The sequence below is a fragment of the Pleurodeles waltl genome, chromosome 1_2, assembly GCF_031143425.1.
Source record: "Pleurodeles waltl isolate 20211129_DDA chromosome 1_2, aPleWal1.hap1.20221129, whole genome shotgun sequence".
NCBI classification, from domain to species: domain Eukaryota; kingdom Metazoa; phylum Chordata; class Amphibia; order Caudata; family Salamandridae; genus Pleurodeles; species Pleurodeles waltl.
In genome coordinates, this window is record NC_090437.1 from 1,275,066,233 (window position 1) to 1,275,091,152 (window position 24,920).

The following is a 24,920-nucleotide window of genomic DNA, read 5'->3' on the forward strand; positions in this document are numbered from 1 at the left end:
GGAGATATACATGGGTGCCCATCTCGCTAGGTCTAGCTTAAGTTGATGTAGGAGTGGAGGGTAATTGGCCTTAGCAAATCTGTGACTGGGGGTTATTTTGATACCTAGGTACGTTATTTCTTTGGTGGCTTGTTGAAATGGGGTGGAGGTCAGCAGGTTCTCCATATCGAAATTAGGAAGCATTAAGTTCAGAGTGAAAGATTTAGTTAAATTGATTCGGAAGCCAGCCATTGTTTCATAAGTTTGCAAAATCTCCTGTAAGGCCTTCAAGTAAGATTGAGGGGAGGTCAGGGTCAGCAAAATATCCTCTGCAAAGAGAGAAATCTTATGCATTTGTGTGCCAATTGGGATACCTTGAATAGTGGGTAGCGAGCGGATCTTCGCTGCCAGCAGTTCAATTATAAGGGCAAATAACTAGGACAGAGGACACCCCTGATGGCTGCCCCTGTATAAATGAAAGGAGTCTGAGCCCATCCAGTTTCCAAGACTCTGGATCTACGAGAGGCATATTTGGCTCAGATCATATCAATGAAGCGGTCACAGAAGCCAAAGCGCCGCAGCATACCGAATAGGTAGGGCCAGTCCACCCAGTCAAAGGTCTTCTGTGCATCTAAGGCCACTAGTACCGTAGGTAGTTTTTTCTTTGTTGCCCTTTTGACCAGATGGACCACCCTCCATAAATTATCATGGGTCCGACATTCCTTGATGAAGCCTGACTGATCTGGATGTACCAGGTCAGCATAAATGCCTCAAGCCTGGTAGTCGGGATCCGTGTATAGAGTTTAGCATCTAAATAAAGCAGTGCTATGCGACGGTATGAGGCACAGGCGCGGGGATCCTTGCCGGCTTAGGGAAAAATTGAAATCAACGTTTCGCTCATGAATGGTGTAAGCAATCCTGATCCAGCTATCTGGTTAAATAGTATGACCAGTTGTGGTATAAGGTCAGCGCAAAATGTTTTATAAAAGAAGGTGGTATATCCGTCGGGTCCTGGTGATGGATGGGACTTTAAGGCCATGATAGCTTCCTTGACCTCGTCTGCACGAATGGGTGTGCTAAGAAACTCATTTTGCGCTTCTGGTACTTGGGGTAGTTTCATCCAGGTATGTGGTTTGGAGTTGTTCATTTATGGGGGCAGCTGTGTATAACTGTTCATAGAACATACCAAAAGTCCTGGCCTTATCCTGTTCATATCGTGCCAAAGTACCATCTGCCTATGATATATCTCCTATATATGTTTTCTATTGTTTAATTCTGAGTTGGCGCCCCAATCTGGATCCTACTTTGTTACTCTGCTCGTAGAATGTGTGCTTTAGTCGCAGGAGTGTAAATTCTGCCCTATTTTCATAAATTGCCTTGAGTTTCGCTCTAAGGGCTGTGACTTCCCTTTGTAACCGTTGGGTCGGTTGTCGTTTGTGCTTGCTTGGCTGCCTGAAGCTCTGCCTCCAGTGTAACTCTCTCCTTCATTCACTGGTTATTGTGGGCTGAGATTTGAGCAGTACATTGTCCCCGAGGTGTCCCAGTTGTTACTGGGGTTACCATCTTGGGGAGGCTTTGGGATGAAAAATTCCCTAATGTTTTTGCTGAGCTGATCCTTAAGAAGGCGATCTCTGGTTAGCGAACTGGGAAAGAATCAGAGTAAATCTGGAAGGTGGTGGGCCCCAGTCCATTGTTAGCTGAGGGGGGGGGGGCATTGTCAGAAATTGTAATTGGATAGAAATAGGCTTTGAGTAGGGTCGTCATATATGTTTGGCTAGTAAAGGCGTAATCTAATCTAGAATACGTGCGGTGAGTGTGTGAGAAGAATGAGTTGTCTTCTGTTGTAGGATTCAGGGTTCGCCAGGCATCAATGAGGCCTTTGTTCATAGTCTTGGAGAAGCCTGTAGGGGACCTATGTAAGTGAGTCCTATCCAATCTCGGGTCCCCTGTGAGGTTAAAGGGAGGTGGGTTTCCTGGAGTCCTGTAACATCATGTCGCCGGTCTAGCATATTTTATGGCACTTGGCTGACGAGTTAAGTCCTTTAACATTCCAGGAAAGTGTTGTGATTACTATATGGATATAGAGAGAACTAAATCAGCTATTTGAATCGGCAGTCCCAAGTCCCCATATTTTCCTAACCCCCTTTCTCAGCTCATTCCTTCCTCCCCCCCCACCCACCTCCAATCCTCCTTGTAGGACCGTAAGATTCATGTACCATGTCAACAACAAACTTGAAAATAAGACAAAATAGATGAAATACTAATAGGGTTATATGTCCCCTTAAAAAGGAAGACTTTATATATTTACAGATATGGTAGGCAATGGTCACTGACCGATATAGCAAGTTATTAGGAGCTAATAAAGTTCGAGGCGTGTGCGGGGTGTTTCAAATTTTTGTTTTCTGACCCCAAAAGTTCTCACTCAGTCGCTGTTGTCCAGCCCTTGTGCAGGGTAATCATGTTTTCCCCTTGGGGGGGGGGGGGGGCAGTCAAATGGTTCTGACGATAGGGGTGTGCCACTAGACCCCCAGATGAAGCAGTTATTCCATTATCTACAGAACAGACCGGTTCTCAAGGCCGAAAGGGATCATTCTCGTGGCTCGCGGAAAAGACAGCGCCCCGTTATTAACGTTTCTTCTGGTATCTCCCTTGCCTCTGATTCTGTCACTGGGATCCATCTGTGGTACTCTGTCGACTAGAAGGGCCCAAAGGTTCTCCAACGTTCTCCCCCTCTGGTTGTTGGTCTTCTGGGAGGAAAAAAGTCCAGGATCGTTGCTGCTTCTCGCAGGTCTGTCACATGCTGATTCTTATTATGGAGCTCAAACGCTAGAACATAGGGATATATCCATCTGTATTTAATGTTGTTGTGGCTGAGTTTGTCTGATAGGTCTCAGTTGTTGTTGTTGGACTAGTGTCACTGGTGGTAGGTCTTGAAAGAAAGCACACGTGGTCCCCTGGAAATAAATATCATCTTTTACGGGCTGCCTGCAATATCCCCTCCTTTGTATTATAAGAGGGGAGCTTGACCAAGATGTTGCATGGGCAATGTCCACTCCCTGAACTTCGTCCCTGAACTATTTACTGTCTATTGTGATTTATGTATGTGCCTCTCCCAGTAGTTCAGAGAAGAAGCCCACCACATAACTTTCCAAGTCTGGGCCTTACGCTCCTTCCACCAAGTTCCGAATGTGGATATTATCCCGTCGAGATCTATTCTCGGTCTTCACATTTTAAAATGGATGTCTGCAGTTGGGTGTGGAGGGAAAAACATGCCTCCTCCGCTTTCTCCAGTCGTTTATCTAGTTCCTGAGACTTAGATTCTAGATGCAGTGTCCTAGCGTCCACAGAGTCTGTCTTGTTGTAGTACAATGATCCTGGAAATGTCTGCTTTAAGGGAGTCTAGTAAGGCCATCATGTCCTCCCTAAGTTCTTCCTGCAGTTCCCGTTTGAAGTCCCTGAGGGAAATGAAGAGGTAATCTTCATTGCATCCGTAGTGCTGTTGATGGATGGGTTGGTGTGCTGTTCTGCAGGGGCAAAGTAACTGGAGACTCTGTTCAACAGTGTCTTTTTTTGGAGGTATAGAGTCAACAGGGTGTTTACTGTAGCTGATTGACTCATACCAAAAGGGATACAGGTGTCTGATAGCTGTAAGTTGGTCCTTGAACAATTTGTTGATCGGGATGCCTACTCCTTCTCCCCCCCCCCCCCCCTCCCCACCCCCCCATTTCTCTTAGGTATGCAGGGTTTCAGCATCTCCCCACATCTCTGTTCTCCAAGTTGACGGGACCCAATCAGATCCCCTCCCTCCTAGATATTCTATTAGAGTTGTCAACAGTGCAGGTGGTGTTATTGTGGGTGTCTCTATTGGTTTGTCTTGAGCAGGCCTTGTTGCCCCCAGATGCTGTGGTGTTGAGAGAGAGTGCACTGATATGCAGAAGTCAGCAACGTAGCTTGTTAAAGGCCCCAGGCAACAAGGGGGTGGGGGACGCTTATAAGCACCCAGGAAAACTCAGGGGGGTGAATCTAGAGGCCATCAATCATAGAAATGCCAAGTCGTCGATCATAGAAATGCTGAGTTGTCGGGATCTCCCCCTTGAGGCCTACCAGGAGTGAGAGATGTTAACAGCAGTTTGCCAAGGATACCGTCCGTCCCAGGCGCCATCGCCGCCATCTTGGGGTCAAGCACTCAATTTCATTGTGGTGGTGGGGGAGCAGGGGGGCTGGGGGGGGGGGGGGATTATTGTGCCATAGTCTTGTTTAGCTCATTAAAGATATAGAGCAGTGGTCCCCCACGTCTGATCCTTTCCCTCGGTCTGCACCCTGATTACTGCTTCCCCTCTGAGCAAACTCTGCCTTTTCCCTGCTATCGCCGGTCCTCGTTGATCGCATTTGAAGATCCACTGCAGCTAAGTGCAGAGCTGCTAGGAATCACTCACCTCAAAGATTGGGTCGTGGAGGTAGCTGCCAGCCGCCAGGCATATTTTGTGGCTCAGTTTTGCTCCCAGCGGCCACCCCCCTCGTCTTCCAGTCCCAATCTGTCTCCAAGTTGCTCTCATCTATCGTTCGGTGGTCTCATACACCCTGTCACATCTCCGTATGTGTCTCTGGGGCTGCAGTGACCCCTGGGTGGGTAAAGTGGGTACCCGCCTCGAGTTCACAAAGTTGCAGCAGTGCTCGTGTGGATTACATCCACCCGGCCATCTTGGTTGGCCAGGCCTCCCTTCTGCAGCATCTTAAAAGTACTTTGATACATCTGAATAAAAACAATCTAGAAACAAACACCGTAGTCCATAAATCTCTCCATAGAACTCTCTTCCTCTTTTAGAAGCTTATGGCATCTGGACTAACTTTCAAAGCAATGTATTTAATCAGTAAAGCTCAGATTTTCATCAGATAACGGTCTCTAATTTTAGAGTGGGGCCCATAGACCTGTCTGTAGCACCACAGCAGCTCTGTATGTCCAATGTCCTTAGAAGTTGCTACTTTTGTAGAGTTACTATGGTAAATTTGATTTAATTACAGATATGGTGACAATCGTTCAAGCACATTCTCTGCCTTATTGAGGTGATTAGCAATCTCATACAGTTCTTTTTCTGTTTAAGCAACTTGTAGGTCCGATGAATACTACTTCTCACAGATTTCCCTTCACTTATGGATACTCAAAGTATGGTTGGTTCAGCCAGCTGGCATTGTGCAACATTAGCCACAGCTCTGTGCTGACACTAGATAGATACCAGTTTTTCTACAGCGCAACCTTGACACACTGACATTGTTTTATTTTATGTTCCACCAAACTTGTGTGGTCCTGGAGTTCCATTTGGCACTTTTACTGACTTGATTTTCTCTAGTTGGGGAATTAAAGCACAGCATTAGGGCAAATGTTACCTAGCAAGCCATGGTGTCAAGTGCTGCAAAACATATGTCTATTTTTGATGGGCCATCTTTATGTGAAATGTGCTTTGCTTCAGTAGATGGCCATTAGGCAGCAGAAGCCCAACCTCCTCTAGGCCAAACTTCTCATGGCCAGGGTTTTTTGAGCGACTCCATAGTGGTCTCACCCCTTCCTTCAGATAATTTATCCATTAAGAAATGGTGCTTTAAGGTATCTTCCTAAAATAAAATTTTAAAATCACAAAAGTGAGAAATATTCTTTATTTTCTAGGTAGAGAAAGCTAGTTCTCTAGACCTTTTAGGAGTTCAGCAGAATCACTCCCCCCTGATCGTTTAGAACCAGAGTTTTCAGCGGTACCAGTACCTTTCAGGTGGCACCCTTGTGACAGGACTGTCCCTTCCTCCTCTTGCTCTCACGTTCAGGACATGTCCTCCAGTGTTGGCTGCTACGGCTCAGATACCACCTGATCTTTTGTGTATGCTGGTTTCTGCCCATCCAAACCCATACCGATGCTTCTTCATCCTCAGCTAGTCACAGTGCCAATTTTGATTGTGCGGGTTATGAAGCCACTGATTTTTAAGTTGTGATTATGTTCCTTTGAGGGAGAGGAGATTCTTGCTTTTGGCCAGGCTGAAAGTGCTGGATTAATTGCTAGTAATTCTTACTTATTGTTTATATGAAGCTCAACACACCCAACCCTTCAATAATACCTACAACATGTTATTGATTTTACTAATGACATCTATCAAATGTGGATATATAAATAATGTGGTCCTATATATTTTGACACAGTAAAAATATTCAAACAAAACTCCACAATGAGTTTTGACTATGTTGACAAATTGATAGCACACTGAATAAAAATGACAGACATTTGCTGCTTCGTGAGTACAGTAGGACATTTATATAGACACAATTTCATATAGTCCCCATATTCTCATACATCACTAATACATATACCATCTCATTTATTTACTATTGACACTTCACATTTGGTGGATAAACAAATGTCCTGACAAACAAATATAGATCTGACATTAGGGACTCCATAGTCTGAACTAGCTAATTCTAAATACATTTGACATAAACCCTCAAGGCAACTTGATGGACGCTCACAAGTACACGCACACCGGCACGCAATGCAAGGTCACGTCCCTCTAGAACAGCAAGGGGGGATGAACACAACATAATAGGAAATATCTGTCTTTCTTAGGTGGTGGTAGAAGTCTACTTTTCCCATGATCTCTGAAGGCTAGATGACCCGATGTTTGCACTTTGCTGATTCACTAAGGTTGGCAGTGCTCCCCAGAACTGCAAGGCAGAGGCCATGAAAAGATTAGAACAAATGCTTCAATATGAATGTCTAACATCTGGAACAGAGCCAAGGACTGAATAGGGACTGCCAGCGGGACTGCGCCCTTGAAGTGTCGAGCCCTAAATAGGGACACAACCAAATGACACATGTATGAGGCTTATCCTAATTAGAGATTTTATCCTGATGTGTTTTCATTCTCCAGTTTTTGACTGTAGGGGCATGCCCCACCTGTCCCAGCGGGGTATCACAATATACCAACCGGGGTAGGGACCGATTTGTTAATTACTGTACAACTTGCATCTTCTCACGATCACCAGTTTGATATGCAGTGAAACACAACAGTCCCCCCCTGTAATGTCTGTCTATGTGTAGTGTGATGAAGTTGTTGCATAATGATCACACCTAGATGGTTCATCAATGCAATACCTGAACAGGAGTGTGCATCCTATGTATATCACCGCGTGAAATACAAACTACAAATTTGTAAAATAACACTCCTCAGTTTTTGTGTATACCATCTCCTTTCTTTTCAAAACAGACATTAACAGGTGCCCCAATAAGAAACTCAGGCAAGTAGGCCTGCTGTGTATCTTCAATGTTAATGTTATCTCTGTGTTTACCAAGACTCTGAACAACTAGGACTTGATGCCTGGAAGTCACCATTACAGGGTATCTATGCATCAGTACTGACGAAAGCCCCGGACCCATAGTGACCTAACCACAGAGGGCTGAATCATATCGTCTGTAGGAATCTGGCTCTCTATATAGTGCACTAAAATGAAGTACACTGTGCAGAGAGTCCAGTGGATCCCCAATTGGTATTGCAGAGGCAAAATTAGTTAGGACAGATGCTCTATTTGTGGTGGTGTTGGCGAAGTTAGGCTTATCAGAGGGTAGTACTAAACATTTGTTGCACTCAAGGGCAATAAATGACACACACTCAAGGAATAAACTCAAGACTATTTTAGGAAAATAATTATTTTTAAATGTTTCAAACCCAATAACTTCGTAATTGGATAAGTAGACTTCTAAGCTTAAATACTTTGCAGTTTCAGAAATCAACACGGTGAAATTTTAAGAGTTCTTTCAATGTTATTCTGTGGAGGAAAAACAATGTTCTGCAATCACAGGGTTAACGACTTAGAAGGTTGACCTCGGGAGCAGAGCTAAGTACTGGGCACTGATCAGAACCACAACAGATCACACTGGGCGGCACTAGAGCGGCAATAAGGGGTCTGGTGCCCAATTGTTCTCTATGAGAGTTGGACCTTGTGACAAACAGGCTGCAGGCTTTGGCTAGAAAGCTAGTCAGGGAAAACAAGCAGGTAAGTAGTAGACTTGGGGTGCTTCGGGATGTAGGTGCACCTTTTCTCCTATTCTCCTGTGCCCAGGGGTGATGGATGCAAGGGTCTCTTTAGGCGTTGGGTTTTCACGTCCACGAGCACTCGTGGTCGGGGAGTCCTGTGTGATGAGGCTGCAGGCGTCGTCGGGGAGTCTGGCAGAGGTGTACCCAGGGTGACTTTAAGCTCTTAGGAGCTGGGGGGGATGTTGCTGGCGCCTATAACTCACCTCAGATGCGGTTGGGTGTCGCAGGTACAGTGGTTGCTGGAGGTGTCTGATTTTTCTCTCTCCGCCAGCCTGTGGGAGAGGGGTCCTGCAGGCAGAGAGGCTTCAGATGTCTTGGGAGAGTCCAAGATAGGCGAATCCACACTGGACTCAGTCTCTGGGCAGCTGGGGACCCGCATTGGCACGGTTGGTTAGCTTCACCTTGGGTCGTGGACGTCGGGGTGCACTTCTGATGTTGGATTTCTAGGGTTTCAGCAGCTACAGAGTACTTTCTTTGGAGTTTCTTCTTGCAGAGCAAGTCCGATGCCCACGGGAGACTTGAGTCTTTATTGAAATCTGGATGATTTGCCTTTGTGTGCAGGGTCTTTCGAGGTCACCAGGCTGTCTCTCTCCTTTTGGGTGGGGTGGTGGGGGTCAGAAACTCATATAAGGAGGCTGAACTGGTCAGGACTGGTCAGTCAACACACTATTAGTTAGTAGATTTTCAGGGGCACCTCTAAGGTGCCCTGTGTGCATTTTTTAAAACAAATGCCTCACAGGGGTTAGTGAGGGATTATTATTCTGAGATGTTTGATGCGAAACATCCCAGGATTCAGAGAAACAATGTAGCTGGGAAACTCTTAATAACCAGTGTCCAGCACATGCATTTAAAATGGCTGCCCTGGGCACTTATTATGTCTCAGAATCAACAGACATAGCAGGGCCATATCTGCAAATGCATTTATGCCAACACATGTACCTGGATGCACCCTGCCGATGGGGTGACTTACGTCTGGTATATGCAGTGCTAGTGGACCTGGCACACAGGGGCGTGTGCCAGGTCGTGTGTTCAATTTAGCCTGCACCAACACATGCAGTCTGCAGTGACAGCACTGTGTGAGTTTGGTGAGGGGTCCCTGAGGGTGGCGCAATTGGTGCTGTAGCCCTCAGACATTCCTTAGTTCCCCAGGCCCAAGGTACTATTTATGAGTGACTTGCACTGGTTGCTAAAGAGTTTGGCAGTTTTGCAAAACAACTGTGCAGTCCTGGGGAAAGAGATATGGCACTGGGGACCTGGTTAGCAGTCAGTCATATCGGAAACCAGGCAAACAGTGGGGGCTAACCATCTCAAAAAGGGTCCTTTCCTACCTAGACTAACTATTAGTGTGTGACATGTATTTCTTACAAACACCCATTTAGTATCTTCTTTTAACTATACTTAAGGCTCACGAATAAAGGAATATCTTGATGATCGTTAGGTATTTTTATCTGTAGTACAATAGACCTAGTTAAGACAAATATATCAAAAGTGCTCCCTGGAATATGGTTGAGCCCACCCTGGTTACAGGGACCAGGATGAGACCCACTGATGAAGCATGACCCCAAAAATGTGTGTGAGGATCCAAAGAAAAAACACTGGGTAAGTTGTATTGGGATTACTTGAAGAAACAACTGAACAAATATGGTAGTAGGATACCTTAAATGTAGTGGTTTCAGATACGGAGAAAGTATCCTACACAACAAAAAAATTCTTGCCCCTTCCCAGAGTAAACAAGGATCTTGGTTATCCATTGTATTTGTAACACAGCCTGTGTTTGTGACATCATGTTTGGTAAGTCTTTCCACACATCAAGCTGTTTTTGTTTTCTGTCAACAGGATGTGCAGTCTAAATGCATGCTAAACTTTCCCCTTGGTGGTGCGCACTGCCTCACCTTTGGTAGGATCCGTGCTCTGATCTATGCTTTTCCTCTAATTCCATTCCCCCCCTCATGGTCTTCAGAAGGCAAAGTTGGGCAAAGATGAACTGATGCTCATTGTGCCAGATTGGGCAAGGAGGGTCTGGAGCACTGGCCTATTAAAAACTCAGTGTTTGACTTCCAGTTGCCTTACCCTACAGGGAGATCATCTTTCACAGCATGGTGTTTGGGCAGTACTCAATCCCTCTCTTGCTTAGGCTCCTTGCATGGTGATTGATCACCAGTTGACTCCGTTTGACGTTCAAACAGAGGTGTTTGATATAAGTTTGGCATTTAGGCATTCTTCAACCAACATTATCAATGGCAGTCTTGTTTGTGGTTTGTCTTCTGGTGTTTGAAGGGACTGGATCCTTTACAAGCAGAAGTGTCAATTGATGCGTTTTTGCTTCTTTTGGTACAAAAATATGTTCATCTTCTCCTTTCAATGGTTACTTGACCAGCTTATTAATGTTTTTGTGCCTACCTGACCAAGCCTGACAGCTCTTTTTTTGCCTTTGCCAACTAGGTTTCTAAGAAGTTTCTACACATTTTTCTGCCTTCTTGAGTATGTGCTGGTAGCGATGGGCCCTTAAAATAGTTTGTGACATTTTTGATGGCCCTGCCATTTACGTCTTTTAATAGCTGTTTGTGAATTTGCTCACTTTGAGGACTGTGTCCTAATCATTATTACCTTCATTGGTAGTTTGAAGACCTCCAAGCATTGTCCACTCACCTACCTTGTAGGGAGATTTTCCACCTTATGTGTGTGCTAGTTTGAAGTTCCTGCCTAACAGTGTCAGATTTAGTTATGGATCATTCCATCACTCTGCCATCTTTCTTTCCTCCTCATACATCAAAGTCCGAGACGTAGCACAGATTGAACCATAATAGAATGCTTTCTATTTTGATGGAATGCATTTGGACAGACTGCAAGAGTAGCTTTTTGTTACATTTACAGGTCTTGGGAAGGGTAAGGTGGCAACAAAACACATGATCTTGATCAGTTCTGTGTTTGAAAATTAGGTATGATATAGCGAATAAGTAGTGTCCCCCTACCCGTCCTCCAAGGGCATTAGTGCTCAATCTGAAAGGGCCAGTAACATGTCTTCATCACTGTCTGGATTTGTTACAGTGCTGAGAGATGCTGTTTGGCAACCCTGTCCCCTATCCACACTTTTGCTTAACTTCAATCTATTCCTTGAGATTCATTCATAGGATAATGAGTCTACAGGATTAAGTGTCCATCATATCAACAAATCACTTCAGCCTAAATAATGCCTTTTCTGTTTGATTTTTTTCTTTTCTTTTTTTCAACCGATTCCTCACAGCCCTCCCTTATAAGTGTTTTGAGGTATCACAGTTAGGTTTTCTTCAAAACATTCTCCCAGTAATGAATATATAGATGCTCAATTTGCATTGCCAGTGCCAAGAAATGTTCCCTATCTGCGTTGCTGATGTCAATTCATTCCTACTATACCTCCTAAGCCATCCTTCAGTTTCCTCCCTTAAAAGCACCCTATCATAATTTTTGTCATCCTTGTGCCCACCTGTTTACTATTCTAATACTGATTGGTAAATGATTATATACTGTGTGTAGGAAAGTAGCCTCTTTCTAGCATGGTTACCCCCACTCTTTGGCCTGTTTGTCAGTGTGTTTGACTGTTGACTGGGATCCTGTTAACCAAGACCCCAGTGGTTATGCTCTCTCCTTTAAACTTGGTTGCTGGATCCTTTTTTCATCCCACATTTGGCATTCTGGTACCCCATGTAAGTCCCTAGTATATGGTATGTAGATACCCAGGGCATTGAGGTACCAGGAGATCCCTATGGGCTGCAGCATGTATTATGCCACCCATAGGGAGCCCATGCAAAGTGTTCTGCAGGCCTGCCATTGCAGCCTGCGAGAAAGGGTGCCTGTACCCTTTCACTTCCAGATCACTGCACCATGTCACTGTAAGTCACCCCTATTGCAGGCCCTCTCAGCCCAGAGGGCAGGGTGCATGTACCAGTGTGTGTAGATACCCCTGCACTAGCAGGGGTGCCCCACAAATTTGAGGCCCATTTCCCTGGATTTTGTGAGTGCGTGTGTACTGGACATAGGTCACTACCTATGTCCAGCTACATAATGGTAACTCCAAACCTGGGCATGTTTGGTATCAAAAATTGGGAGTATGTTTCCATGCACTCTTAGTGTTCCTTAGAACCCCCCCCCCCTCCTCCCCCCTCCATTGCTACCACCAGTCTTACAGGGTTTTCCAGGCATCCCAAGTTGCTGCCACCCATCAGACAGGTTTCTGCCCTCCTGCTGCTTGATCTGATCAAGCGCACAAAAGCAGGACAAAGGATTTCCTTTGGGAGAGGGAGGTAACATCCTCTCCCTTTGACTGGCTTGGGAGGGGTAGCCTCCCCAAGCCACTGGTATGCGTTGAAAGGGCATGTGGTGCACTCTTTGCATAAACCAGTCCACACCGTTTCAGGGACCCCCAGTCTCTGCTCTGGTGCGCAACTAGGCAATGGAAAGGGGAGTGACCACTCCCCTGTCCATCACCACCCCAGAGGTGGTGCTCAGCGCTCCTCCAGAGAGGGTCCCTGGATTCTGCTATCTCGTTTCCAAGGTTGGCAGGGAATTCTAGGAGCATCTGAGTTGCAAGGCAGGTGACATCAAAGCCCCTCCTGATACGTCCTTTCCTGGTTAGGTGACCAATTCCCCCCTTTCAGGACTATTTAGGGTCTCTCTTTGGTGGGTCCTCAGATTCGGCTTGCAAGTCTCCAGCAGGATTCCTCTGCAACCTCCACTTTGACTTCTGTCCACTGGAATTGTGACTGGACCCTCCAGGAACCGACAACACTGCAATCAATGAAGACTCTTCTGCAACTTTGTTTCATTGACTCCTTCCAGCTTTGGAACATTTCCCCGGCCATGCATCCTCCGAAGACAGCAACTCTTCAGCCTGCAAACGAAGAAGAAATTACCCTTGGAGTGAAGGAGTCACTCCCCTTCAGCTGCAGGCACCTACAGCAAATGACGACCGGCTGTGTGGCTCTGCCCTCATCTTGAGCTTTGTGGATCCTCCATCATGGGTGGCAGTCCAGAATAGTCCTCTCTGCCAGCTGTCCAGCTTTGGTGGAGGTAAGCCTTTGCCTTCCCACCCAGGACAGTGCCCCCATGCAGCACGTCTTTTGCAGCTGCCACGGCTTGTTGGCATCTCCTCCAAGGGATCTTCAGGTGACGTGTAGTTCCAGTCCCTAGCACTCCTTCCTGCGATGCACAGCCCTCTGTGTAGTTCTCCTGCAGCATGGGATCTCTTCCTGTAGGACTGCGGGGGCTCCTTCTACGACTGTGTCCCCGTCCTGTGGGACTCCTGTGGGTGCTGCCTCTGAGGACTCTGTGATGCTGAAGGTCCCCTGTGACTCTCCACTCCCCCTGGGTTGGGTCCTCCTGGGCTTGCTGGTCCCCGGCAGCACCACTTTTCCACTAACCGCAGGTTTGCCTTTGCCAAACTTGTTGGTGGAACTCCTGCACTAACAACTGTCTGCAATCTTACCTCCGGCGTGGGACATATTCTGCATCCATCAGGAACTCTTCTCCGGCTCCAGTGCTGATCTGTTCTTCCTCACCGTCGACCAACTCCTGCAAGTACAGCTGGGTGGGCATTAGCTCCTACTCCTCCTGGACTCCACTGTGACTTTTGGACTTGGTCCCCCTCTCTCCACAGGTCTACTTCTCCAGGAATCCACCGCTGAATTTTTGCAGTCTTGTCTGGGTGTCTTCGTTTTTTCTTTTCCTCTTTTTGGGTGGTTTGGGGAAAATACAGTGATTTACTCCTGCTTTCCTGGTCGCTGGGGGGTAATGTTACTTAACTCTGGTTTTCTAGTACTCCCAGCTCCCCTCTACACATTCCACTTACCTAGGTGGGGATCCTATGTTCACATTCTATTTTTTTAGTATATGGTTTGTGCTCCCCCTAGGGTCACTATTGGTTATTGCTATTTGCACAGTTTTTCTGACATTTTCTATGCCTATTTCTGATAGCTAGTGTATATGTTTAGTGTATTACTTGCCTCCTATTGGAGGATTGCCCTCCTAGTATTTTGTGGTATTGTGTTCCTAAAATAAAGTACCTTTACGTTTGTACAACTGACTGTTTTCTTTCATGTGTGTAAGGGCTGTGTGACAACAGTGGTATTGCATGAGCTTTGCATGTCTCCTAGATAAACTTGGCTACTCATCCACAGCTACCTCTAGAGACCCCGGCTTCTAGACACTGCCTACACTTCACCAAGAAGTGATACCTGGACCTGGTATAAGGTGCAAATACCACACACACACCAGGCCAGCTTCCTACACTGTGGCTTGTAGAGAATGTATGCACAGGTAAAACTGGGGCATATTTGGGGACACATCAAGGTTGTAATGGAGAAGGTGCAATTCTGTCTTTGGAGGGAGTTTAAGCACTGAGCATTGAGCTATAAGCGTATTCTGATATTTAACCATTGACTAAAGTGTGTGAATACCAGTTATGGTGTTTTCTTCATGGGGTTGTTTTTCTGCTTTGCTCAAATTGCAGGAGTGATCCCTTGATCCTGCATGTAGTATTAAATAATTTTATTTTGAGTATTCTCTCCATCTAGAGAAACAAATAAAAGACTGTAAATATACATAGCATACCAGGTACATGAAAGAAAAAATATGCATGTTAAAAAACGAAATCCATTATCCTAGCACATTCCTTCGATGGACAACCACTGATGAAACAAGTTAGAGTAACAAACAAAAGGCGAGTACAATAACTAAGTACCACAGTGCTGGTTTACATTTTGTAAGACTGAGGTGGCTCAAAATTTTGATTTCAAATATTTGGCATGGGATTTGCTATACAAATCACAGGAAGAAATGCAGTACATTTTGTGCTGAAAAATCATCACAAGGGTCAGGTTTGTCCTCAAGGGGGGTCACACTGGCCTAATAGTTGTCAAACCACTTTTTATGCCATTTCCCTGGACGGAAAATATACTAGCCACCCTCCCACAGCAAAGATATGCTAATTCTCAGCCCACTCAGAGACCCTCTGAAACTCCGAATAAACCCTCTCCAAACCCTTAGTATTTCAGATCCATTCTGCCAGTGGTCAGATGTACTCTCTCTGCTCTCCGAGTCTGCCCAAACTCCTTCTGATGGTCGTCTGCCATCCCAAAAGCATTCTTAATTTGCTTTCAGCCGATCATATGTTTCCTTCCACCAGCCACTGAAAGCCAAAGAGACTTCACTTTCTTCAGTATAGCCTTCCCTTCCTTACTCTTAACAAGTCTTGAACTCGCTCTCATGTTTTCTGAGCCAGTTTTCACAGTCCCTAAGCTGAGCTTCACACAGTTAACCGCCAGAGAGAGACTTTTTCTGCTGACAGCCAGAGCCTATCACCCAGCACTAAAGGGCAACGCAACTTTCCCACAGAATCTCTGTTGACCCTTGAATATCAGCAAAGCACCCCTGCTAGCTGACAGACCCTAGCAGCCCAAAGAATCTCAGACCTTCGTCTGTGCTACCTGGAGCTCTTAAGATACTCTCTACTAGTCCCATTCTTCTTAGCCAGAGCTGCTGCCTGCCAATCTTTCCTGCGCTTTACAGGCAAATTCCAACACATCTGCATTCAAAATCCAGCTAAGCAGTTAACTCACTAATCTGCTGTTTCTTGTCTTTAATGTCTGGCCCATGAGGAAGTATCATCCCTTTGCAGCAGCCTCTTTCAAAAACACACACTTTTGTATTTGTTTATATGCAAGTTGTTTCTGGTTTTGCAGTTTAGTAACAATATTAATATGCCATCTGTGCAGCAAAGGTTCTATTTCTAGCAAGATTGCTCAGTTGGTTCACGCAGTTGTTGCAGTTCTTTGTTCAACCTGGAGGTCATAATTTCCTATCCTGGGAAACGGTCCAGGGGTTATTCTCTTGTTTTTAATGCAAGCAGCTTTGCCCTCACATGACAAACATATTCTTCAGACTAGATAAAAGGAATGCGATTGAGCTGGTTAGTAATAATTTAGCTTAAACAATGAGTTGTGTATGCACATTAATAATAACTTTTTCTTATGTAGCACTTAATACCACACATCTGTAGTTTATAAGTGCTCTGTGTATCAGATGTTCATATTTTACTAATTTGATGGTTTCCAATTTACTGATTTTGGAAGGTGGAAGGCTGAGCCAGCCTTGCTGCAATGTTACATTATGATTTTCAGGTCACTGTGTTTCAACAGAGGCCCTGAAGGTCTGTCACTTTAAATGTACATTTACATTGTCTGCTTCCACATATATCCATGCATCCATACTTTGCCCTGCATACATACACCCACAAACACTACCTCCAGTCTGTCCGTCCTCACCTCTTGCTGGAATAAGTTGGAAAATGACGAGCATATTTCTCTCGTAAAATGTTTGTTGTGTGCAGCTGTTTTTCACACCTACTTTGCAGTATTCACAGCTGTAATTTCATAGCCGGATGATGTGTGGGGCGGGGGACTCTGTTTTTAGTTTTCCTCATCTTTGCTGTGCTGGAAGCATACCATGTAGAGCAGTAGGAGAAGCTGCTTGTAGGCCACAGTTTTATTGTTGTATACCTCTCTACGTAGTCTCACAGACCCCAAGAGGTGGCGTGACCCATAGTTTAAAGACCAGTGCTCTTGCCCCTAGGAAGGGGCAACATGTTGCAAATTGAGCCCGGTCTAAACTTGGATATCCGCTATCTCCCATAGCTGGAGGAGACGATTATTAAATTTACCTTTTTTCATGGGGAAGTCTTGATCAGAATTTTTTTTTCACTTTGGTATTCTTGACCTCCTCTTGTCTCTTATTAAGCCAAGGCGATGTATACCGTCATTCGTCACCCAGAGATCATCTCCTTATTGGTGACATTCAAGGGTTTTGGAAAAATATCTGTCCTGTCCAGTCAGTCCTTAGTTATTGGATATAAGTAAGTCAGGGTATCCTATGACAATTTTCTGACCTCAGATAAGCTGAAATAACATTTTGATTGGAAAAAGTGAATGGATCAATTCAAACTAAGAGCCACAGCAGATGATCTTATCTTTGATGTAGGAGATACCTAGGTCCTTGTGATGGGCATAGTTAGAAGTGATGGAGGGAAGCCCCAATAGTTTTTTTTTCAAAAATGTTTTTCTAAAACCTCCATTGAGGTTAGGTTAGCTAATTCAAATAGCCCAGAACCACAGCTTAGCAGGCATCTTCTTTTGTAGATCTTCAACATGCATTTAACAGCCCTAATTATCAGTTTGGAAGTAAATTTAAAGTAACTGCCCACAAACTGTACAAATTGTACCCTATGAGCTTACAAAAAGGGAATGAAGAGTGGGCATTATAAAGAATTATGGCACAATAATTATAATCCCTGGCCTTGCCCAGTTTAATGCCATTTGTAACGGGTATTCCTTGGCCCCATACAAATGCCGTCATTTTGATATGTTTGTTTTGAAATCTAATTTTTTCATAAATGTTACCCTTCCAGCACTTTTTGCACCCATTTAATGTTGTCTGCTTTAGGTATGTCCTGTTTAAGCAGTTTAAAAAAGAAATACCAAGCCATTGGTGTATAAAATGAATAAAAGTTGGGCCATGAGGCAGCCTTTTTAACACCCCTCAAAAGACAAACCTGACTAGTGCATTCGCCACTTGTGCCAAATCTGACTAGGAGATAAATCAACATGCAAGTTTAATAGGCAGTGGGTTATCTCTGCTCCAATAGATTAGTCAGTCTGAATACGCCACCGTTTATCTGTGTTAACAGAATCTAAAGCAGAATGTAGATCCATGAAGGCTAGTTGAATTCTGCCCTTCTTGGCCAATTCCTGATTAAGACACTGTTCTACTGTTTTACATTAAATAAGATTTTGTCCTGTATAATTCTGCCAGGCACTTTAATTGAGGAGTTTATTAATGAGATTGGTCTGTAGCAGCACAGGTTGCTGCGATCTCCCTTCAATAGTGGGGTAAAAATGGATTGAGACCAAGATTAGGTAGCCCAGTTTTACTATCTTCATTCAGTGCATTAGTGGCAAGAGGGAGCCCCAGTTCCACATTGTGTTTTGAATAAGCTTAGAGCAACCACATCTCACCCTGGGGCCTCATCTAGTGGACATGCTGCAATCCCTTGGACAACATTGTCTAACTTAAACACCAAGCTTTTTTTTCCCCACTGACCATGGTTACAAGGTTGAGGGCAAAATAAACGAACTGTAAATAATAATAAACGTGAATCCAAGGAAAAGGTAGGGGGTGTGTACATCTAGCAGGAGAGCAAGCTTGTCCTCAAAGGCCTTTTAGCCTTGACAGTTTCCTTGCTATTGATCATTTAACTTTGATGTCCCTTTGCCAAGTTGTTAGCTACCATTGTGACTAACTTTCTTTCACTTTAAAGTTTTAGCTGAAGACTTTTACCTTTCTGTTTTGCTGGCTGCCTAATTATTTAAACTGCTATGCTTTTTTTAATATCAATATTTTGTATTGAAATGTAAAAGTAAACATAAAACTTTATACAACAGAAGTTATAGAACTGGTATACCGAAAATTTTAAAGACCTAATTAAATGTAAAACTATTTCTAACTATTATGACATGTATAACATAGGCTTATTTATAAGAAAGTTAATCAGAATTTAGGAAAGACGGCAGACAGCTAAAGGAGCAAGATGAAAGAGAAAGAATTTAAAGAAGGAAAAGAGTTCTAGTTCTGTTAATAGGCTCAGACTAGCAAAGGACAGATCACAGTACTTTGTTTAAAGAAATTATAGCAAAAGGCTAGGTATTTAAATAATTATTAAATGATAAAAAATATTTTTTGATTTTCTTTTTTGAATCCGTAGTTATATAATTGTCACATATTCTGCTCCACTATGACATGTATGATAACTTGGATCCATCTTTCCTACTGTTGTAATAAAGAAACAATAAATGTTTTTGTTGCTAGCTCAATCCCATACAGCTGAAGAACCAAGTAAAGTGTTCTAAGTAGAAAGAAAAGTACATTAGTCTGAAGGATTGAAGGACATTTACAGCATGTTTTCTCAAAGGGAACAATATTGAACAAAGTTCTTTTCATCTCTTGGTGCAAGAGAGTCGACTTCAAAGTTCATGAATTTACACTTCATGAAGATGTCTGTTAGAACTGAAAAACAAAGCCCGAGTAAGGTTATCAGAACAAGAGAATTCAAAAATCTTTGTCCAAAGATAAAGATCTGCAAATCTTGTTCCAAAGCAATTCTCTGATTTTAACTTGGGTCCTAGTGGCAAATGTTGATACTCTTAAATATATGCTGCTTTGGGAAATTGAGTTTTTCCAAATAATATCTAACAAGTTAGAATGGAGGTTGTGACAAAACATTTCTCATAATACTAAGCTTGATCAAGGAAAAGATCTCTGAATAAGCAACTAGTCCTTATGAAAGTATGAGGAAATAGAAAACTTAAAAAGAAGCATTGCAAAAGATAAGCTACCTTTCCTATTGAAAGTTTGTTTAAGCCAACATTCACCATTCTCACCACTCTGTCCAGCAAAAAATATATTCTTAATTTTTGAATAATTATGCCAAATTAGAGAGTTATAAAGTATTTTTAAAGTTAAAGATAAATCAGGAAATAACATTTGCTACAGTATGTTGTTGGATAACTTTAATAAGAGAAATGTGATAATTCCGTACCAACTAAACACACAGAGAATCAGTGAGTGAAAAGCCATCCATAAATGTTTTTTCAAATGTAACCCAGGTAGGGGAAGGACTTTACGATTAATTAAAAAGTAAAGCACACACTCCTCTAATAAGAGGTGTGATACAATTTAAAATCCAGAAAAATTACTCCACTGTTAGCTTACGTTTTGTATGTTTCTTGAAGTTTTATTGCTCCAAAAAATCTACAACATACAGAGTCAAGCTGCTTAAAAATGCACAGTGGAATATTACAAGGAAGCATAGACGATGTACAAATGGTATTTGGAACAGTCCACATCTTGATTGTATCTAATCAACCCAACTATGTTAACGTTAATGACAACAAAGATATAAGAAGTGTGCTAAACTTCCCTGTCCAAGAAGTAAAAGTATGTTCTATGGTGTGTTAGCATTAAAGGAAAACAAGTAGTGGCATTTTTAATTATTTAATGGGACCATTAAAAATATGAGTTTTCAAACAAATTGCCTACAGTGTCTATTTAAAGGTAAAAGTTTGGTTTTGGTTAAATAAAGCCTATCGCCTGAAATTGAAGAGTAAAGCAATAATTTATTTTAAAAAGTCGGTAATCAGATTAGCAATATAAAAAAGAATGTTTTCCGCATACAATTGACAATTTAATTTATACAGAATCATATCTGATGACTTTATTACTAATATTATAGGTCAGCCTTTCTAAAAAGGGTTCGAGATGAGAGAGATGGGGAGGTGGGAGAAGGCATCCTTCCTTGGTGCCATGTATTCAGCGAGGTAGGCGTTGGTAGCCCAGTCAATTCAGGGAGAAGATTTTTAAAGAGTACAGTAGGACTTGGACTCTCAGCTCCTTCTGTTACATCATATAAACGTAAGTTATTTCATTTATTGTGTTTTTTAAGTTCTTCCCTATTCCATTGCCAAACTCTTATATCATGCTCCAAGCCAGCAATTGTAGAAACATCCAGCTCATCACTAATACACTGCTCTATCTCTAGTAATTTGCTTTCTATTACAACCCATCTATTCTCAATGGATTGAAGTTTTTCATTGATGGGTCTTATTAATGGCTGGAAAGCTCTTACTTCATCTAAACGTTTTCTAGCATTGGATCATATGATGAGATGAGGAGGAGGTCACTCATTTTTTAGCAACTTAGGTTTTGTCTGAGACAGTAGTGTGAGTTTTAATGTCAACACTATTATGTGTAGACATTATGGCTCTTTGACTTTAAGTCTTATAGGTATTAAAGAGATTGGACCTTCTGACATATTTATTATTCAGAGGCTTGATGGTATCAGGATGTGCACCTTGCAAATGCTCTAATATTAAACTTATACTCTGAGGACCAACAATATAAAATAATAGGCGAAGGACTCTCTTCACAGTAACTTGCATTGCAATACAGAATACGTATCTAACATCAAAACACTTGCATTATTATAAGTGTTTAGTAAGCATCACAGCTAAGTATAGGATCAAGTCCTTATAATGTTACAGATAATAACCAAGCAAGTACTCCATCATATATTAGATGAGGAATGACCAATTCAGCATCTTAAAGTATGTACAATTTGAGCAAACATGTTGATTTTCTATGTCCTCCCTGAGGGAGGTAAAACAAAACAGTGGCTGTGTGAGGAGGTGGGGGATTTATGAGCCTCATATAATACCAGAACCACAAGTTGTAGATGTAAGAAGGCAGAATCTCGCAAGCAATTTGCACCAAGGGAATAAAACCAGCGAACCCAAGGAGTGTGAACAAATCGTTTATATCACTGGTTCTCAGGAGCACCATACCTAAAATGTTGGCTGTGCTATAAGCAATCTCTGGATAAAAACTGAGCTAAATTAAAAAAAAAAAAAAAAAAAAAAAAAAAAACATAGTTCAACATTGTTGCTTCGTACCACTTGGTGATAGTGTTCCTCCATGAGGCATACCCTCTGAAAAACATTGCTATCCTTAGTGAAGCAGACCAGAAAAGGTGCATTTATCTCTTAGTGAACTTCACTGATATATGGGGCTTCATAGTGCGTCAGCCATCCTGATGGCTACTCCCACCCTATCCTCTGCCACCCATGTTTATTTTAAGCTGCTTCTATGTTTTTAGTATGTTTTCGATTTAAAGTAACATTGATCTCTTCGGGATCGCTTGTATGTTTTTATTGTTGTATGCAATTCGTTCTCTCCACCCAACCCACTCTTCAGGTGATCGGCACCTATCTAAAGTGATGTGGTGATCTTGCATGTCTGTCGCGACAAAATTCATTTGTGATCTGCAGCTCTCTAGATAGTTGCAGCCTCCTAAGCTAGCTCACTGCCACTGAGATTTGTAATCACAACATAAATGTGACAAGCAATATGCCGGTTTCTCTAGTATTTGCTCGTTTTTAATAAAAAAAAAGTCTTTGAGTTTCACTCTGGTCTAAGTACTTACATTTTCTTATTGTTGTAGGGATACCAAGAGAAGAACAAGTTTATTGCTGCACAAGGTAAAACTTTAGTGTTTTTTGGGGGGTGAGGAGGAAGGGGACAAAGTGGTAGGGCGTTGTAATTTTTTGTTTTTATCTTCAATATCTGGGGTGATTCTGCTGTTGAATGGCAGACATGTAGTGTACTCGGCACACGTACAAACGAAACACCAATGAAACAAATTAATTTCATGTTAATAATGTAAGGTTAATTATTTGAATATAGCGGTGTTTAAACCTTTGGATGTAAAAACATTTGAAATGTTTCTGAAAACTCAATGCAGTCAATGCTTGGAGAGAAAGACATTTTTTTTAATGAATCAACTCAAAGCAAATGGGGCAAATAAAAAAAAAACATATCACAGAATCACATAAATATGTGTGGCGCACTTCTTTCAAAATTATTGTACACATTTTTTTGTTAAATATTCACAAAGTGCCCCCATAACCATGAAAAGATTACAAGTGACGTCCTGCTCCAGTGTTTTGTTCAATTGTAAATGTCACATATCCTGTGATTAGATATAGTTAACCTATGTATAGTCCGGTATTTTCCGTCCTGTTTTTTTTTCTTTTTTTTTTTTTCTTCTAATTGGGATATTGCCAAGAGGACAATCAAGTTTAAAAAGCTAACATAATTATGTTACCATAGCTGCTCATTTCTATCGGTGTTCAGCAGACACATGTCTACACTGGTTTTCTCGTCCTTGTTCATCCAAGAACTCTGGCCTTAGAAAAATCCAGCTATCCCCTACTAGTGTCCCAGGTTGGATTTTTCTGATTCTTGATCACTTGCCCTGAAAACAACTTGCTTTTAACTGCATTAGATGGGGAACATGTTGAGTCCTGCCAGCTGTAGAAAATCTAATTGTTCCCATCAAGTCTAAAGCTGGTCACAGTTTTTCAGGCTAGCCTTCTTGATTCCTGGGCACTTATTCCAGCATGCTGACTGTAAGGAAATGCCTCCTTGGCATGGTTACCCCCTGTCTTTTTGCCTTTGCTGATGCTATGTTTTGAATTGAAAGTGTGCTGAGGCCTGCTAACCAGGCCCCAGCACCAGTGTTCTTTCCATAACCTGTACTTTTGTATCCACAATTGGCACACCCTGGCATCCAGGTAAGTCCCTTGTAACTGGTATCTCTGGTACCAAGGGCCCTGATGCCAGGGAAGGTTTCTAAGGGCTGCAGCATATCTTATGCCACCCTGGGGACCCCTCACTCAGCACAGACACACTGCTTGTCAGCTTGTGTGTGCTGGTGGGGACAAAACAAGTAAGTCGACATGGCACTCCCCTCAGGGTGCCATGCCAACCTCACACTGCCTATGCAGTATAGATAAGTCACCCCTTTAGCAGGCCTTACAGCCCTAAGGCAGGGTGCACTATACCATAGGTGAGGGCACCAGTGCATGAGCACTGTGCCCCTACAGTGTCTAAGCCAAACCTTAGACATTGTAAGTGCAGGGTAGCCATAAGAGTATATGGTCTGGGAGTCTGTCAAACACGAACTCCACAGCACCATAATGGCTACACTGAAAACTGGGAAGTTTGGTATCAAACTTCTCAGCACAATAAATGCACACTGATGCCAGTGTACATTTTATTGTAAAATACACCCCAGAGGGCACCTTAGTGGTGCCCTCTGAAACTTTAACCAACTACCTGTGTAGGCTGACTGGTTCCAGCAGCCTGCCACAACCGAGACATGTTGCTGGCCCCATGGGGAGAGTGCCTTTGTCACTCTGAGGCCAGTAACAAAGCCTGCACTGGGTGGAGATGCTAACACCTCCCCCAGGCAGGAGCTGTAACACCTGGCGGTGAGCCTCAAAGGCTCACCCCCTTTGTTCCAGCACCGCAGGGCACTCCAGCTAGTGGAGTTGCCCACCCCCTCCGGCCACGGCCCCACTTTTGGCGGCAAGGCCGGAGGAAATAATGAGAATAACAAGGAGGAGTCACTGGCCAGTCAGGACAGCCCCTAAGGTGTCCTGAGCTGAAGTGACTCTAACTTTTAGAAATCCTCCATCTTGCAGATAGAGGATTCCCCCAATAGGGATAGGATTGTGACCCCCTCCCCTTGGGAGGAGGCACAAAGAGGGTGTACCCACCCTCAGGGCTAGTAGCCATTGGCTACTAACCCCCCAGACCTAAACACACCCTTAAATTTAGTATTTAAGGGCTCCCCTGAACCTAAGAATTTAGATTCCTGCAACTTACAAGAAGAAGAGGACTGCTGAGCTGGAAGACCCCTGCAGAAGAAGAAAAGACACCAACTGCTTTGGCCCCGGTCCTACCGGCCTGTCTCCTGCCTTCTAAAGAAACCTGCTCCAGCGGCGCTTTCCCCAGGACCAGCGACCTCTGAATCCTCAGAGGACTGCCCTCCTTCAAGAAAGACTAGAAACTCCCGAGGACAGCGGCCCTGTTCCAAAAAGACTGCAACTTTGTTACAGAGGAGCAGATTTAAAGACCCCTGCAAATCCCCGCAAGAAGCGTGAGACTTGCAACACTGCACCCGGCGACCCCGACTCGACTGGTGGAGAACCAACACCTCAGGGAGGACCCTCCGGCGACTCCAAGACCGTGAGTAACCAAAGTTGTCCCCCCTGAGCTCCCACAGCGACGCCTGCAGAGGGAATTCCGAGGCTCCCCCTGACCGCGACTGCCTGACTCTGAAATCCCGACGCCTGGAAAAGACCCTGCACCCGCAGCCCCCAGGACCTGAAGGATCGGAACTCCAGTGCAGGAGTGACCCCCAGGAGGCCCTCTCCCTTGCCCAG

At 43.6% G+C, this 24,920-nt stretch overlaps 1 protein-coding gene across 2 annotated transcripts in view; it reads left to right on the forward strand.

The window, feature by feature from the left end:
- PTPRA (protein tyrosine phosphatase receptor type A) overlaps window positions 1-24,920 on the forward strand; it is a 570,283-nt gene that overhangs the window by 351,002 nt on the left and 194,361 nt on the right. For both annotated transcript variants that reach the window (XM_069204801.1, XM_069204809.1), the window contains one exon: window positions 22,133-22,169. In XM_069204801.1, the coding sequence (XP_069060902.1) occupies window positions 22,133-22,169 (37 nt within the window). The remainder of the gene's footprint in view (window positions 1-22,132; window positions 22,170-24,920) is intronic.